The following is a 17,911-nucleotide window of genomic DNA, read 5'->3' as shown; positions in this document are numbered from 1 at the left end:
AAACGGGAAAAATTGGGGGTTTTGGTGATTGAAAAATTTTTTAGATTCTAACTATGCATGATTTTCATGTATTTCGATCTGCTTTTATACTTATCTGAAGTGTACTCAGACAAGCAGCCCCTAATAGTCTAAGTAAATACACAAAAACCCATGAAAATTGCGAAAAAAACAAAAATTCCCAATATTGTGATAAAAAAAAATGTATTGAGCTAAATATATGATGATTTTCATGTAGGTTTATCGACGACATATAAATCTCCAACTTTTATAACTCAGACGTCTCGAAAACATCAAACAAATGTGCAAAAACCCCCGAAAATTGGAAAAAAATCAAATGTAATATAATAAAAATCGAGTTATTATTCAAAATAAATAAAAAATCATATCATTCGATCTGTGGTGCATAAAAAAAGTATTTCGTCTTAAGACTTAAAAAATTAATTTTTCGGAAAATATCATCAAAACCCTTTGGATTTGAATTTTAATTCGTTCTCCGCTTATATCTCACCCTTTTATCTTCAAACGTCCTGCATAAAGGGTTTCTCTTTCGTTTCCTCTCTTCTTCGGGTAAATCTCTCTTCAGAGTCCAACAATGATCTACCATCATATTGACATCCACTCATGTTTTGATGGAATGTTTCTTCTCTTTCTTCACTGAAATTACCAAGATTTTCAGGAAAGTGTGAAAAGATGAGATTGTAAATAGTGCAATTTTGTATTCACATTCCCTAAAAATTTCGAGATACTTCCTTAAAACTTCCCCAAGCTGCTCTCTCAATCTTGTGCATCTCATACTCAAGATTAGCATCCTGGAATTGAGTCCGAATTTGGGGTACATAAAAATTCCTTCTTTCAATTTATTGTCACTTATAGCTGGAAATTTTTCGTCCAAGTACTTAACACAGTTGCCATTTTTATCGAGAGCTTTGACAAAATGCTTCATAAGGTCAAGCTTGATATAAAGTGGTGGCAGCAAGTACTTGTAAGGATTAATGAGAGATTCTCGCATAACGTTGTGAGAACCATGATTCAAATTCTTTCTTGTTGGCCGTTCTTTTCTACTGTAGGGAATTTTCCGATCGTGACTATCCTACAAACATACAAGAAGGGATATATTGTGAACCAGATTGTTGGCTTAACTAGTGTAGCAATTTTCAGATCACCACAAACTTTTCAATGATTTTTGGTCAAATGAGCTACTGGAGTCGGTGCTTTGAGACTTCGCTTAGACAAAGCAATGAAAAACTTTCACTCCTCGTCCTGAAAGTGTTCGGCTTTAACTCATCAATCAAACTTCTTACATCTGAACAGTCCACTAATGAATTTTCGCCGTTTTAAAAATGTTATCAGATTCGTTTTTCCCTATCACGATAAAAATAAGCTGTTGTATTTTTAGTTAATAAATTTTTTTTTCTTTAAGCTGATGTTTCAGGGTTTTCACTTCTAGGAACTTTTTGGGCTCAGAATCGATTTCTTGCTTAAATGCTTGTGCCTGTAACCAGGGCACCTCCACGTGGTGACGGCGGGCAACAGGACCGTCTGGCATAGTCCCTGGGTTAACGGCTTGAATGCCGTCATGGCAGGCACAAGTAATAAGTGTTTTACGATGCAGGGACCCGGAATCCCAGTATCGGCGTCTGGTCAGAGTGAGAAAGCAGGCTCGCAGGCGTCGTCATCAAGTGACTGCAGCTCTTCATTAGTGGGTGACTTGGCTTCTGAAGCGTTTAATATGACAAGAAGTGTCTCTCACATATGTAACAAAAACTCCAATTGCTTCTGTTACATATGTGGAGAATTTGAAGTAACGAAAAGTCGTAGATCTTTTCAAACAAATTGAAAAATGTCTACGAAACCTGCTTCGGTATCCAGATTACGAACTGGGAAGCAACTTGGGTACCACATTCACTTTGCAATCGGTGTCACACGATGCTTACTCGTTGGGAGCAGACGAAAAGTAAACAGTGCTTGAAATTTTCAAAACCTGTGATTTGGTCTGCACCAACGAGTCAAAAAAACTGCTATTTTGTCACGACGGAAGTTTCAGGTTTTTCTTCGACAACCAAACATAAAATTCAATATGCCAACGTAACATCAGTTGTGCCAGCAGAAAAAGTTTTGAATGTCGAAGAACCTGCAGCTCCTGAACCAGTGAATGAACATGAAGAGATGGAAGTTGAAGATAACTTTGAAGAAATCGATCCTGAACCCGAAGAGATCCATTCTGAGGATGAAGAATACATCCCGAGTGGTGTTCCTAGAAGTAAAGACCCTGAAGTCTTCGATCAACTTGAATTGAATGACCTTGTACGAGACTTAGGACTATCTAAGGTAAAAGCTGAACATTTAGCCTCAGCTTTAAGGAAAAATTTATTAGCTAAAAATACAACAGCTTATTTTTATCGTGATAGGGAAAAAGAGTTCCGGAAGTATTTTACAAAAGACAGCGAAAATTCATTTGTGTACTGTTCAGATGTAAAAGGACTGATCGATGAGTTGAAGCCAAACACTTACAAAGACGAAGAATGGAGGCTTTTATTGACTCCTCTAGGCGAAGTCTTAAAGCTGTGCTTCTTCATAATGGAAACTTATTGGCACCGATTCCAGTAGCTCATTCGACTAAACTAAAGGAGACTTATGACAATTTACAGGTTGTATTAGATAAAATAAACTATTCAGAACATCAATGGAAGGTTTGTGGTGATCTGAAAATTGCAACAATATTGCTAGGCCAACAATCAGGGTTCACAAAGTACCCCTGCTTCTTATGTTTGTGGGATAGCCGAGACCGAAAGAATCATTACATTCAAAAAGAATGGCCAACAAGAACAAATTTGAATCCTGGTTCTCACAATGTTACGCGACAATCTCTAATTGATCCTTCCAAGTACTTGCTGCCCCCACTTCATATCAAGCTTGGCCTTATGAAGCAATTTGTCAAAGCTCTGGATAAAGATGGAAACTGTTTTAAGTACTTGGGCGAAAAATTTCCAGCTATAAGTGACGCTAAATTAAAAGAAGGAATTTTTGATGGACCCCAAATTCGGACTCTATTCCAGGATGCTAATCTTGAATATGAGATGAACGAGATTGAGAGAGCAGCTTGGGGAAGTTTTAAGGAAGTATCACAGCAATTTTTAGGGAATACGAAAAGTGATAACTACGCAACTTTAGTTGACGAGTTGTTATACAACTATAATACTTTAGGTTGCTTAATGAATACAAAATTGCACTATTTACATTCTCATCTTTCACACTTTCCTGAAAATCTTGGTGATTTTAGTGAAGAGCAAGGTGAGAGATTCCATCAAGACATTAGTGTGATGGAAAACGATATCAAGGAACGTGGGATGTAAATATGATGGCAGATCATTGTTGGACTCTGAAGAGAGATTTACCCGAAGAAGAGAGGAAACGAAAGAGAAACCCTTTATGCAGGACGTTTGAAGATAAAAGGGTGAGATATAAGCGGAGAACGAATTAAAATTCAAATCCAAAGGGTTTTGATGATATTTTCCGAAAAAATTAATTTTTTTTAAGTCTTAGGACGAAATACTTTTTTTTTATGCACCACAGATCGAATGATATGATTTTTTTTATTTATTTTGAATAATAACTCGATTTTTATTATATTACATTTGATTTTTTTCCAATTTTCGGGGTTTTTTGCACATTTGTTTGATGTTTTCGAGACGTCTGAGTTATAAAAGTTGGAGATTTATATGTCGTCGATAAACCTACATGAAAATCATCATATATTTAGCTCAATACATTTTTTTTTATCACAATATTGGGAATTTTTTGTTTTTTTCGCAATTTTCATGGGTTTTTCGGGATTTACTTAGACTTTTAATGGCTGCTGGTCTGAGTACACTTCAGATAAGTATAAAGCAGATCGAAATACATGAAAATCATGCATAGTTAGAATCTAAAAAAATTTTTCAATCACCAAAACCCCCAATTTTCCCGTTTTTTTTCGGTTTTTTACAGTTTTCTCAAAATCCTAGGGTGTAGGGGCCAAACGGACCTCAAATTCGGGTTCAGCGGGTCAAATTACATGGGAATATATGTGGCGCGTCCCAAGTACAGACAACTTTTTTTTTTTTGTGTGCCGGTGATATTATTCACATAGTATATAACTGTATTATCAATGGAACGAATTTCACCATTTCAATATTTAACTAAAAGCATTCGAAAAATTTAATTACCATTTGTCGGTTATTATGTTAAATAAAACTCGTCGAATACATTAAATTAATTACTGATTACACTCCATCAATTAGTCTTCGTTAATTTAAATATATTTATCAGTTTGAAATAAAAAACTCAAATTACAATGACAATTAAAAAATAATTTACATTTTGCATTATAAAAATGTTATATATATTCCGTAGCTTTAATTTCCACGATAATGAAGCAAAAAATACTTAAAAAAAACAATGAGTGTTAAATAAACACTGACGTGAGTAAATAGAACGTTCGTTCGTTCGTTAAGGGATAGAAAATGAAAGAGTACGATGAAATGAGATGGGAAAGTGGATGGGAAGCGAATGAGAAAAAACAATGTTGGAAGAATAAAAAAAAACATACATATATATATATATATATATATATATATATATATATATATATATATATATGATATATATTTATAAGAAGAAAAAGAGGCACTACAAAGTTTCAAATTGTATAAAATGCCGCTTATGAAAGTAGTTCATGTTTGCAGGTCATTATCTGAAAAATAAGACTTGATTCTTAATTTTTTTTCTTTATTTTTCAATATTATAAAGTCTACTACTTAAAGGCTTATTACTTTGTCTTATGTCTTGTAAAATTAATAGTTTACTTGTGATGAAAATTTCGTTTCTGCTATAATCTGATATTGGAGGTCAGAGCGATATTGAATTTTTTAATAATTGAGATCTGTGATGATGAAATAGTAACTTATTTTGAGAATATGAAATTAGATTGGAATTGCAAGCTGGAAGCAAAACTTTGACATTTACATGTATGGATATCGAATTTCATAAAAGTTTAATTTTATAACTTTAATATTAGCCTGATAAGCAATTGATTGTTCTTTAAATGTTTATTTTTTTGAAAAGATTGTAAAATTATTTATTCAAGTGTTTGTGTTAACGACTTTTTAGTTTAAAATAATAAAAAATTCTTGTAAAATATGTATTCTTCGATTCCTTGAATAGTATATTGCAGTACAAATCGGCTTCGCTTCAGGCATCATGACGCGCAGTGCACACTGAGAGACAATTTTATTTAATAGTAATAAAAAAGTTTATTTGGACTTGAAAAAAAAACTTAGTTAATATTGATAAAATTATATTTCATATCAATACAATTTTATTAGTATTTAATAAAATTTTCTTAAATACTAATATGTGCTTATTAAAATAGCCACGAGCGTCGCTTTCATTAGCTGTCATTAATTTGCGTAGTTTGAACTTGTTCCAAAAGTTTGAGGGTGAGTAAATAATCTCAAAAAAAAAAAAAAAATTAATATTGATTAATTTAATTTATTGAGATATATAAATATGTAAAAGTTAAATGTGCTTAATTACAATACATAATTCATGTTTCATATCATAACATAACATAAATTTGTATTAATTATAATTTAGACAAATATGTTTTCACAGTAATATCTTTTAATAAATAATATAAAGATTTTTCAATGAGACATCCTATCCTAACCTATTTATTTACTTCCGACTTTTATGTTGTCTTTATGACAGACGACGTCTTTTACATACTAAGAAAAATTTATTAGTATTTAATAAAACATATATTAGTATTTAAGAAAATGTTTATTAGTATTTAAGGAAATTTTATTAATATTTAATAAATTTTTATTTGGGATTAGCCAAATAAACGTTTTATTAAATAGTAATAAAATTTCATTACTATTAAATAAAATTGTCTCTCAGTGCAGGAATTTAATACTTCTACCTGTGTGGTGCATATCATTTTTTTTATATCCGGTCGAAAGTACAAAAAACTTTCATTAAAGAAAAGTTGATGCCTGCCTTGACATTTGCGGCACGAGCGAAGCCAAATTTCCCAATTTTTGAAAAAGATTAATTTTTTTAGTGGAAAATTAACAAAAGTTATTTATAAATCTTTTAAAAGTTCATTATTTGAATTATTAATATTTATAATAATAATAATAATAATAATAATAATAATGGAGGTTTTACTTGTATCACCTGGGCAGTGTTTTACAAGGGAGGGCGGGGTATTATTCTCACTTCCCTTGTTACACACACTTTTTTCCAGCTCTACTCTGTACTCACTTCCATTATTATTATCACTTCATTATACTCACTACTTCTTTCGTCCCCACCCCCCTGCATGTCGGGATTTTTTCATTCCCAACACACACTTTTTGATGCGGCTGTGGACCGACTTGTGCCTTCTGTACCGTATTTACCCTGATCCTTACCACTCAGGTATTGGAACAGTAACATGAGGAAACCACATAGCAAACCCATGTTAGTACAGCCGGAGCTGGGTTAAGTCTACAGTGATTGATAAGAAATTCTTCTTTATCGACCACTGGAGCATTAGGCCCTTCTCCTAGTGTGCAGAGATCCCTCGCGCTAGCCAACGCTGACTAGAGTGGTCACCCATTTAAGTTGTTGCTTAAATGGGTGATCGCCCAAAGTCAGACGTGTGCCGCCCGGCTATCTCTGCCACTTCCAGAGGTTGGCAGCATAACGCACATATTTTTATTTATAATTACTGAAAAATATTGGTGCGTGCCGGGATCGAACCCGGGTCCCACTCTTTCGAAAAGCGGGCACCGAGCCGACTAGGCTATTGCCAGCCTTTATTAATATTTATAATTGTTTATTTCTTATTTTACTTCGTTTTTAATTAAACTTTCCGACCGTAAATGCATCTAGTAAGAACATGAAGCTTTAGCGATGATGACGATGATGATAATGATTAATTTAGCAACTGTTGTCCTCTTAGCATAAAAGCTCTGCGAACTAAAGTTGAGTTCATTTTCTTACTCAGTTTTTAGTTGTCTTTGCTGCATCCAGAAATACGCAAACCCTTGTCTATTTCCTGTACTACTCATTTTCTTGAGCTGATTATTCTAGCTGGTAAATTCTACAGAAAGTGTTTATAAAGCTTAAGACAATAGACTCCCACTTTATATTGCTGTAGCGGGTACTCATCGTCATTTACTTCTGCGTGTCTTTTAAAATTTCCACCTTATTTTATATTTATCCATCACATTTCGTTATAATTTATAATTAGCGTCTAACTTTTTTGTTCCAGTTGTCACAAACCGAGAGACAGTCTTTTCTCCTGGAGCTCAGGCTTCGATAACTTCACTGGATTCATTAATTGGGGCTTCCTTCTTCTCGGTCTTGGAGGCGTTAGGCTTCTCCTTGAAAATTTTATCAAGTAAATATTATTATTATTATTATTATTAAAAGTTGGAGTTTATTATTATTTATTATCCATCATACACTGAAAAAAAAGTATTTTTCTTAAAAAAATCCTTCACAGAGTCGTTTTTTTTTAGAATTTATGTCTTTGAGCTGACTGTAGAGGTAGTTTCAAGGGGGTTAGTCTGATGATTTTTTGTATTGTGTCGAGAAGTTTTCTGAGTACAACAAAAAATCAACAGCTTCAAACGATCCTTTTAAGGATTTTTTGAAGCTGGAAAACCATTTACAGTTTCAAAAGCAAAAAATTTTTTTTTGATTTTCATTCATAAAAAAACGTTCGGAACTTTAGATACATCATTAATGAATGCACCCTAATTAAATAATTATAATAATTAAATTTATTTTCTGACTATATGTCCTAGATACACCAGAAAATATCAATAACACAATTTCGCTTATTATTCAAATTATTTTTTTTCTAAAATTGTTGTATTGAGTAATAGGTAATTATTTTTCCTATCGAAATTTGTTAAAAAATAATTGAAAAAGTTAGGAAAATCCACACTGTAAAAAATTTCGGTGTAAAGTTGGACCCAGGGACTTTTACACCGCCGTGTAAGTGTGAAATGTCGGTGTAAAATTTCCTCCGTGTGAAATTTTCACTCGTGTAAATTTAACACGGTGTAATTTACGGGTTTACACTATTCCGTGTTATTATTTATAACTTTAAAAAATTAATAACTATTACTAGCAACCTTGCAGTCTCTATGTAACTGCCGTGACTTGTAAACTATAAATAAATAAAATTTTGCTTTCTTAAATAATGACTTTTGTTAAATTGCACTGTACTTTTTTAACTATTGACGTTTCTAAAGATATAAGCTCATCCCGATGTTATACTCATCAAGAATCTTCATTTAAGTACCCACATCTTTTCATATATTTATATATATTATATATATATGTATATATGAAAAATATAGCAAAATGATGTGGGTACTTAAATGAAGATTCTTGATGAGTGTAACTTCGGATGAGCTTATATCTTTAAAAATATATTTAACACTATAAACATTCGCATTTTTATCAATAGACTCTAATATAGAATCCACGGTATAATTAGATAAATTTTTAACAACTTGAATATTAACATTCTTGTTGCAGACTTTCCAATGATATTAAGATTTACGTTGGAATGATTTTACTCCTTAAAATAGCATAATATAAAAAAAAAACATACTTTTAAATATTTATTTCTATTAAATATTTAACAATTTTTTGTGTTAATTTAACATTTTTCTGTGTTAATTTAACACAATTAATGTTAAATTTACACATAAAAGTGTTAAATATTTAACACAAAAATTTTTAACACAACATTTTTTGACGCAATGACGCAAAATTTTTTACTGTGTATATTTATAATTTAATATCGTGCAAGTCTGAAACTAATCAATCAAATTAATTAATGAGAAATTTTCAGGAAATACATTTACACGCTTGGTGGTGTAAAATTTAGGATTCACACCGTTCAAATTCAACATTACACTTAGTGTGATTTACACACCATCCGTGTTAAAAATTTTAACACTGAACCATTTACACCACACCGAGTCCAAAAAATTTTTTACAGTGCAAATGTGCATGCCTTAAGCGCTCATGTTATTTTTAAATTTTTCAAAGTAGATAAAATATACGAATTTTCACTATTAACCTCAATATTACATTTAATTTTTCGATAATTTTATGTTGAACGTCAATAGAAAAAACAAAAAATTATCTCTACTGTGCACTACCAGAATAAATTGAAACGATTATTATAGCAATGAGTTAATCTAGAAGAAATTATAAGAAAATTAATTTTATTTACATTTCAAATAAAAAGTTCATCCAAATTTTTCCGCGGATGGTATTTATTTTGATACGAATTTAACGCCCTCATGTGTTTCAAGTAAATCATAAGAAGTAACCAGATACCAGACTAGCTGACAATTTAGTATAGTATATGCTGTCATTAAGCTCTATTTAGAATTAAAAAATAAACATAAGGCTGACCAAAATGAGAAAAGTCGGTGTGAATATCAATCAAAATGTTTAAATTACAACTATACGAAGCAATATCAAACTTTAATATTGAATAGGGTTCTTCATTAAAGTTTAATGACAGGGCTGAAAAAAAATGAGTTCTCAAATTGTATATATTTTTAATTATCTTGCATGACCACATCACCATTTATATTTTGACAGTTATTACCACTATAAGTTTTAAAAAACGGGTTCTTTCACTAAACTTGATAATTAATTTACTAAGTAGTGTTTTTAATTAGTTCAGTGATCATTCTTCTCACCACCAGTGTATTTTTTAACTTCCCGCTAAGAAAATTGAAAATTTTCAAAAATCGGGAAGTTATTGGTTTTAGCCCGTTTTTCGAAACAGAGTTTTCATCAGATCTCGACGTTTTGAGGTCCTAGGAAGCTTCCCTGACTATTCCCGCGAGGGTGTCACTATATCTGTATGTATGTACGTATGTATGTATGTGTGTGTGTGTGTGTGTGTGTGTGTGTGTGTGTGTGTGTGTGTGTGTGTGTGTGTGTGTGTGTGTGTGTGTGTGTGTGTGTGTGTGTGTGTGTAGATGTAAGTATGTTAACCTCTTATAACTTTTGAACGGTTACACCGAATTCATCGCGGTTGGTGCCATTCGAAAGGGCTTGGCCAAACTTAGATTATAAATACAATTTGGACTGATTCGGACCGATAGATTTCGAAGAATCTAAAAAAAACTGTAAAAAAAAATTTTTTTAAAAGTGATTTTTTTGGAATAACTTTTAAACGGCTATATCGATCAACTCCGAAAACTAATCAGCTCTTAACTTTGAAAAACTACGTCGATTGCCGCTAATCCGGTCAAAATCGGTTGATTCGTTCGAGAGATATCGTGCAGGAAAGAAAACCCAAAAAAGTGTTTTTTCGGAATTACTCTGAAATTTCTGGTTTGACCAATTGAAACTTAAAAATTGTTTATGAGGCTTAAAAAACTGCGTAGAATGCCGCCAACCGCGTAAAAATCGGTTCATTCATTCAAAAGTTATTGTGGTTTGAAAATTCAAAAAATAGTGTTCTATGAAACTTTTATCAGACTTTTGAGCTTAAAGAGCTCAAAAGCATGGAAGAGGTATCTTCTTGAGCTTGGAGACCTCAAAACAACATACAGATTGTATTTTTGAGCTCGAAGAGCTCAAAAACTTCGTAGGTGCAGTTTTAAGCGCCCAGGTATTAATGGAATCAGCGGGAAGTTGCAGGGATCGCCTTTAGGGTCAACCGTTTTCCTAATTTTTTTTAAACATTTGTACGAAGATTATGGATTAAAAATACAATTTCTTTTGACGATGTGGAAAACTTGATTTTTAAGCCTCAGTAGAGCTTTCGCGCTAAAGGCATGCAAAATTAAAATAGTTATTTTCGATACATATGCGCAAAAATAGGGATTTTGACGGCTTGAAGTGACGTCACGAGTTTGAGGCTATGGACGCACTCTTATCAAGACCGAAACATTTATCCGGCCGAGCGTAGCGAGTCCGGATATAGTACGAGATCTTGAAGAGAATGTATCCCTAGCCTCAAACGAGTGCCTTTACTTCAAGTTTGTCAGGATCCTTACCTTCGAGCATAACGTTTCGAACAAAATTTTTTGTCATATCAATTGCGGAAGTTGGATTTGAGAGAACAGTAAGAAATGTTTAATTACTGTTTATTTTATTTAAAGGCACAAGAATTATGTTACATGAGATTAAATAGCGACGGATTAAATGTACGTATATGTTGAAGTCGTTTACATGATTCGACTGTCGCTAAGATTTTTCTTTGTGATTTTTACTTCATCCAGCAGACGTTTGTCGAATTAAAAGATAATTCGACTCATTTATAGCGTATTTTAGTAGTCGGCAGAAATGTAGAGACAGATAGAGAGAGAAAGAGAGAAAAGTTTCTTTTCGATACTAGTGCGAGGTAAATTAACTAAACTACAGATTGCCAGAAATCGTATTCTTTGCGCCCTCTGTATGTTGCTCGAAAATCCAACTTTCGTGGTTGATATGACAAAAATGATATTAAAGTTGTTATTGTAAACTTATAGATATATTAATGTAAAATTTTTCGACAAATGTAGTATTTGAAATTCCTAACAGATGGCGCATGATCGTTGAATCTTCTCTATACAAGAGAGTTAAGGTTGAGATCTTAAGAACCCTGAATAAAAAATTAGGAAAACGGTTGACCCTGAAGGCCATCCCTGCAGCTTCCCGCTAATTCCATACTTAGGCGCTAAAAATTGCACCAATGACGTTTTTGAGCTCTTCGAGCTCAAAAATACAATTTATGGGTTATTTTGAGCTCTCCGAGCTCAAAGAGATTGCTTTTCTATGCTTTAAAGCACTTCGAGCTCAAAAGTCTGATAGAGATTTGATAAGACACTATTTCTTGAATTTTTAAACCGCAATAACTTTTGAATGAATAAACTGATTTTTACGCGGTTAGAAGCATTCGACGCAGTTTTTCAAGCCTCACAAAGAATCTCAAATTTTGAATTGATCGCGCTAGGAATTTTGGAGTTATTCCGAAAAAACACTTTTTTCGGTTTTCTTTCGTTCACGATATCTCTCGAACGAATCAACCGATTTTGACCGGACTGGTGGCGATCGACGTGGTTTTTGAGGTTAAGAGCTGATTAGTTTTTGGAATTGAACCTTTAAGCCGTTTAAAAGTTATTCCAAAAAAACCACATTTGAAAAAAATTTTTTTTTCAGTTTTTTTAAGATTTCTCAAATTCTATTGATCTGAATCGGTCCAAATAGTTTTCAAAATCTAAGTTTGGTCAAGCCCTTTCGAATGGCACCAACCGCGATGAAATCGGTCAAGCCGTTCAAAAGTTATAAGCGGTTCACATACTTTCACACACACACACACACACACACACACACATACAGACACCGTGACAACCTCGCGGGGATAGTCAGGGAAGCTTCCTGTGACCTTCAAACGTCGAGATCTGATGAAAACTCGATTTTTGCAAAACGGGGTGAAAACAATAACTTCCCGATTTTTGAAAATCTTCGATTTTCTTAGCGGGAAGTTAAAAAAAAGTATTGAGACAAAGAAAAAAGTATTACATTGACTAGAAAACCAATACTTTTCAATACTTTTTTTTTGTCTCACCGAAGCTTCTCCGGAATTAATTCGGAATTAAATAAATCACAGTGCTAAAAAGTGTTTATCAGAAAGTTATTTAACATAAACATTTCTAGAAAAAATAAAATTGAAAAAATTATAATAAATTATTTCTTTATTTTTATGTATAGCCTGATATACTCATATCAAAAAATTTTTTCTAGAAGTTAATATCTATTATTAGTTAATAATCGGCAAAAATCACAAATAATCGTATTAAGTGATTGTGCCATTTCAAGAAGGAAGATAAATAATTAAGCTTCAAGTGATTCTGAATAATAAATGAGATTTTATCAAGTCAATTCGTATCTTAGAACTATACATAAGATTTAAATGTTAAATTAATACTTAGTTCACCCTCTTGAGAGCTCTATTTAGTGATTATCGATTATCATAAAATCTTCATGATAATTAACTATTGGCAATGTATCAGCTTTAATTATCACTTGAACGAGTTTAAATAAAAATACTAACATTTCACGAGCCATAAATAATTATTATTTAAAAATTTTTTTTTTTTTAATTATTTATTTATGAATTGAATATAATTAAAAAAAATTCTTTTTTTATGTTTTTTATTCTGAAATAATTTGCGAATTATTAATCTCTAAAATCAACTAATTGGCAAATTTTCGAGTCCTTAAATTGAAAATTTTGAACAATAATAATAAGTTTCAGCCATGATCCGTAAGGTCAACGTATTTTTTTTATAATTTCCTGTATTCTTCATTCCATATTTATGAGTTAATAATTTAACCATATTATTAATAAAATTTTTATTTATCTTTCAAATTTATCAAGATATTAAATAATCCATTTGATCTCGGATAAGATGAATTGGTTTTGATTAGACCCGATATCCCGCTGAAAAAGTACATAGACTCGGGTAATGAAAAAAATTTCTCTTCTATTATTTAATAAATCCTCTTTTTTTTTCATTCGCTGTGTACATACATTTTATTATATTTACTCGTTTTTTTATTTTTTACTCAACCAAGTTACAAGCGTTGTACTGGTATTATTGCACTCAAGTCGAGAACGATATTAAAAATAAAACTGTACGGCTGGAAGTTTCCAGTGTGATTATAGAGAAATGATGAATTATTTGCCATGTGAACATAGCGATCAATTTAATAATACCTAATTGTAATTATTGTAACTGGCTTTTATAATTTAGATTGAAGTTTTATTGATTTTATCTTTTCATAGTTATGACTGATAACATACATCCGTAACTTTTTAAGGTCTCTAAGTTTTTGACGATGTTTATGATTAAAATTTTTATTATTTTTCTATATATCGTCCCCTTTCTGTGTAAACCTCGTAACTCCATTATTTTAGAAATTAAGATTTTTAGCGAATATCACTCCATAGCATTCTTGTAACGTAAAACCAAACATGCAATGTTCATAATGATGATAGAATTTTTTTTAGAGGCTTTTGATTTTTCTCGTATCTACATGTTCGAATTCAAAAACCTCGTTTCTACCGTAAGTATCGCCTAAAACGTTAAGATGGTGTTGTTGTCTAATTACTGAACGTTTGTAAACATGTTCACACTGAAGTTGACTGTATTTTGTTGATTGACATTTATTTTTTATCCATATGAATACATACAAATATTATTTAGCTCTTCGAGCTCAAAAGTCTGATAGAAGTTTGATACAACACTATTTTTAAAATTTTCAAACCGCGATAACTTTTGAATAAATGTACCGATTTTTACGCGGTTGGCGGCATTCAACGCAATTTTTTAAGCTTCAAAAAAAATCTTGAAGTTTAATTTGATCGAATTACGAATTTCGGAGTAATTCCGAAAAAAACACTTATTTCGGTTTTCTTTCGTCGACGATAACTCACGAACGAATCAACCGATTTTGACCGTTTTTTGATGTTAAGAGCTGATTAGTTTTTGGAATAAATCGATAGAGCCGTTTACAAGTTATTCCAAAAAAAACCACATTTAAAAAAATTTTTATAGCACTGCGTGTCCTAAATTCGTATTTAGGACTCGCTCAACTGTTGACTTAAATAAACAATTATGAAACGAGTAGAGAGGAATTTTTTAGGCTACGGGCTCATATTTACGATCAATTCATACATTTCTGCTCTAAAAATTTGACTTTCACCGCAAAAAAAAAACGAAAAAATATAATTATAAACATTCAAAGCCCCGAAAAAATACAAAATAATAAATAATTAATGATTAAAATTACATCTTTTTGTCGGTTATGATTCAGTCTGAAGTATGCTAAAACCTCTATTAATGATTCTCAAATGTTTTTTATTAACGATTTCGCTCAGTCGTAAACATTATTCTGGTGTGAAATATTTTCTGAACATTATTTAATTTAACAACAATCTTATTCCGTAATAAATATGGACAGTGATTACAGTGATTTAGACGATGATTATAATGATTTTGTTCCTGACGAGATAAAAGAAAAGGCGAAGAATATAGCTTTACAATCAATGCCAACAAAATCTAGACGAATGTATGTGGCAACTTATAATGCTTTTAAAGCATGGCGTAAAGAAAATGTTAAATCAAATTCTTTTGCTGAAGATGTAATTGTAGTCTAATTTGATAATCTTTCTCAAAAATATGTCCCTCCCAGTTTATGGGCTTTTCATTCAATGTTGAAAACTACTATCAAAGCATTTGATGATGTTGATATTGGTAATTACCTAAAAGTAACGTTTTTTTTTTGAAGAAACAAATGTGTAAATACGTTGCTAAAAAATCTGAAGTTTTTACAAAAGAAAATATCGAAAAATTTCTAAATGAAGCCCCTGATAATAAATATCTTGCTACAAAGGTAATTAAATATTTATTGATATGTTTAGTATGAAGATGTCTGTATAGTCTAAACAGCCGTTCATCGGCCGATAATCAAATCCATACGTCCTTGCGCATGCGCCAAAAATCTGTTTCTCAATTCTCAGAGCACATTTATTTCATTTACATGTCTTATGTTGTAGGTTATATTGACCAATTAATTTTTTTTCACAATGTCACAAGCATATCAGCGATTAAAAAAATTTAGAGAATTAAAAAAAAATGTAAATAACGATGAACAATGCGATGCAAATATTTCTGTACGTAACTCAAGTAACCTAAGTGTCAATAATAGTGTAAATGATAACAGTGTAAATAGTGATGACATTTGCATCTTTATTTTAATTTTAAAAATTAAATTAAATTTTTCCTTTATTTTAAATTTAAAAAATAAAGATTTTTAATTGTTAGATATATTCACCCAGATGGATTTTTTCTTTCCGTTCTATCAAAGCTTCCTTGCGTTCTTTCAGCTTACGGATTTCGGTCTCTATTTGCCGGATTTCACAGTCTATTTTTTTTACTTCTTCGTTTTCCATTTCTATAATTTATTTATTAATATTTTAACTCAGTAATATTTACAAATTGAGTTAGCTAGCAGCTGTCAATTTTTTTTTATTTTTATAACAAATAAATTATAAAAAAAAACCGGTGACGTTAGCCGAGTCGTCTGAGGTGCACGGCCTATAGAGGACTCGGACTAACTTACCGGCCAGGCGTGGGTTCGAATCCCAAGCTGGTCTTAGAAACCAACTTGGTTGATATTCGGCCCTTGCCGCGTAAGTTAAGATTTGCACTTATTTATTCTTTATTAATTAAACAACAAATTAAGCCAAAATTTGAAGCTCTGACTCAATTATTTATTTAATTTATACCATTTGTTGATAAAAAAAATCTTCAAGAAAATGTTTTTTTCTACTTTTATGTCTAAATATCTTATAAACTAATTTAACTATCAACTTACAACTTATGTAACTTTATATTTAACGGATATTTATCAACAATTTCAGCTTATAAATTCCTTGTTGTGTGGTGCGTGACTGTGCTGAGGCTTTTAGTACTCCTCTAACAGTTATTATTCAGTCGTCAATTAAACATGGAACTTTTACTAATATATGGAAGCAGGCAAAGGTGTGCCCCTTACCTAAGACCGGCAATCTAACTGATGTTACTGTATCGAGACCAAGAGCGGTGTTATGCTCCTTCTCGAAAGTTTTGGAAATGTGTATATATGAAGTTGTCTTTGACAAGTTTCAGCCTATTGTCTCTCCTTTTCAACATGGTTTTATGCCTAAGCGGTCAACGGTGACAAATCTAACTAACTTCACTCAGCTTGCTAATGAGACTCTTGTCGCCGGGGACCAACTTGATGTATTTTGTGCTGACTTTGCTAAAGCATTTGATAAGGTGGACATCAGAATCCTGTTGGAAAGACTGCGTGAACTAGGACTAACTACTCACTTCATGTGTCTATTAACCTAATACCTAGTGGGCAGGGAAAATATTGTTTATTATAATGGGTATCATTCTAAGCCCTATTTCTCTACTTCAGGAGTCCCCCAAGGCTCCAATCTAGGTCCCCTTTTATTTCTTATCTTTATAAATAATCGTCTGGCGCAATTTATATCTTGTTTTTTTGACTTATTTGCTGATGATTTTAAATTTTATATGAGGATACGTAATATAAATGATTGTTTATTTTTACAGCGTAATATAGAATGCTTGGACCAACGGTGTGAGGACAATGGGCTGCAACTTAATGTTGATAAGTGTTGTATTCTTACTCTTGATAGGAGTAAATACTCCATTGCTTTTGATTACAATAAAATGTCTGATAAAATCTTAGGAAGGTGCACTTCTACTAAAATACTTGGAGTAACATTTGATAGTAAACTAACTTTTTCTACGCACATTAACTGTATAATATCAGAAGCATGGAAAACTTTAGGGTTCATTATACGGGTTTCCAAAAACTTTACAAACCTGAAGGCCGTAAAGCTGCTATATAATACATTTGTCAGGCCGAAACTTGAATATGCATCGCTAGTTTGGTTTCCTACCCAGTTGGGACAATCAGCCAAGATTAAAAAGGTTCAGAGAAAATTTCTAAAATTTTTAATTTGGAAGAAATCTGGATATTATCCGCCTCGAAGCATTGCAAATCTTGCACTATGCACTGAATGTGAATACCTTACACTCAATGAAAGGCGACTATGCACTGAATTCTCTTTTGCTACAAAACTCTTCAGTAACTTGGTGGATTTTCCTCAACTCTTAACAATGTTTAAATTTAAAGCACCTAGTCTGGGAGTAAGGAACCATATTCCTATGTACTTACCAGCTGCCAAGACCAACTTCGCACAGTCTGCACCTATTTATCGCATTTATGATACGGTGAACCGTTTTTGTAATTCAGAATCTACGCTTGATCC

The 17,911-nt window shown here is 32.0% G+C and overlaps 1 protein-coding gene across 1 annotated transcript in view; it reads left to right on the top strand.

Moving 5' to 3' along the window:
• LOC123268155 (diacylglycerol O-acyltransferase 1) overlaps positions 1–17,911 on the top strand; it is a 246,513-nt gene that overhangs the window by 29,990 nt on the left and 198,612 nt on the right. The window contains exon 2 of the mRNA XM_044733045.1: positions 7,301–7,429. Coding sequence (XP_044588980.1) covers positions 7,301–7,429 — 129 coding nt within the window. The remainder of the gene's footprint in view (positions 1–7,300; positions 7,430–17,911) is intronic.

This window comes from Cotesia glomerata, linkage group LG6, assembly GCF_020080835.1.
Source record: "Cotesia glomerata isolate CgM1 linkage group LG6, MPM_Cglom_v2.3, whole genome shotgun sequence".
NCBI classification, from domain to species: Eukaryota; Metazoa; Arthropoda; class Insecta; order Hymenoptera; family Braconidae; genus Cotesia; species Cotesia glomerata.
This window is presented reverse-complemented; position numbering and strand designations above follow the sequence as displayed.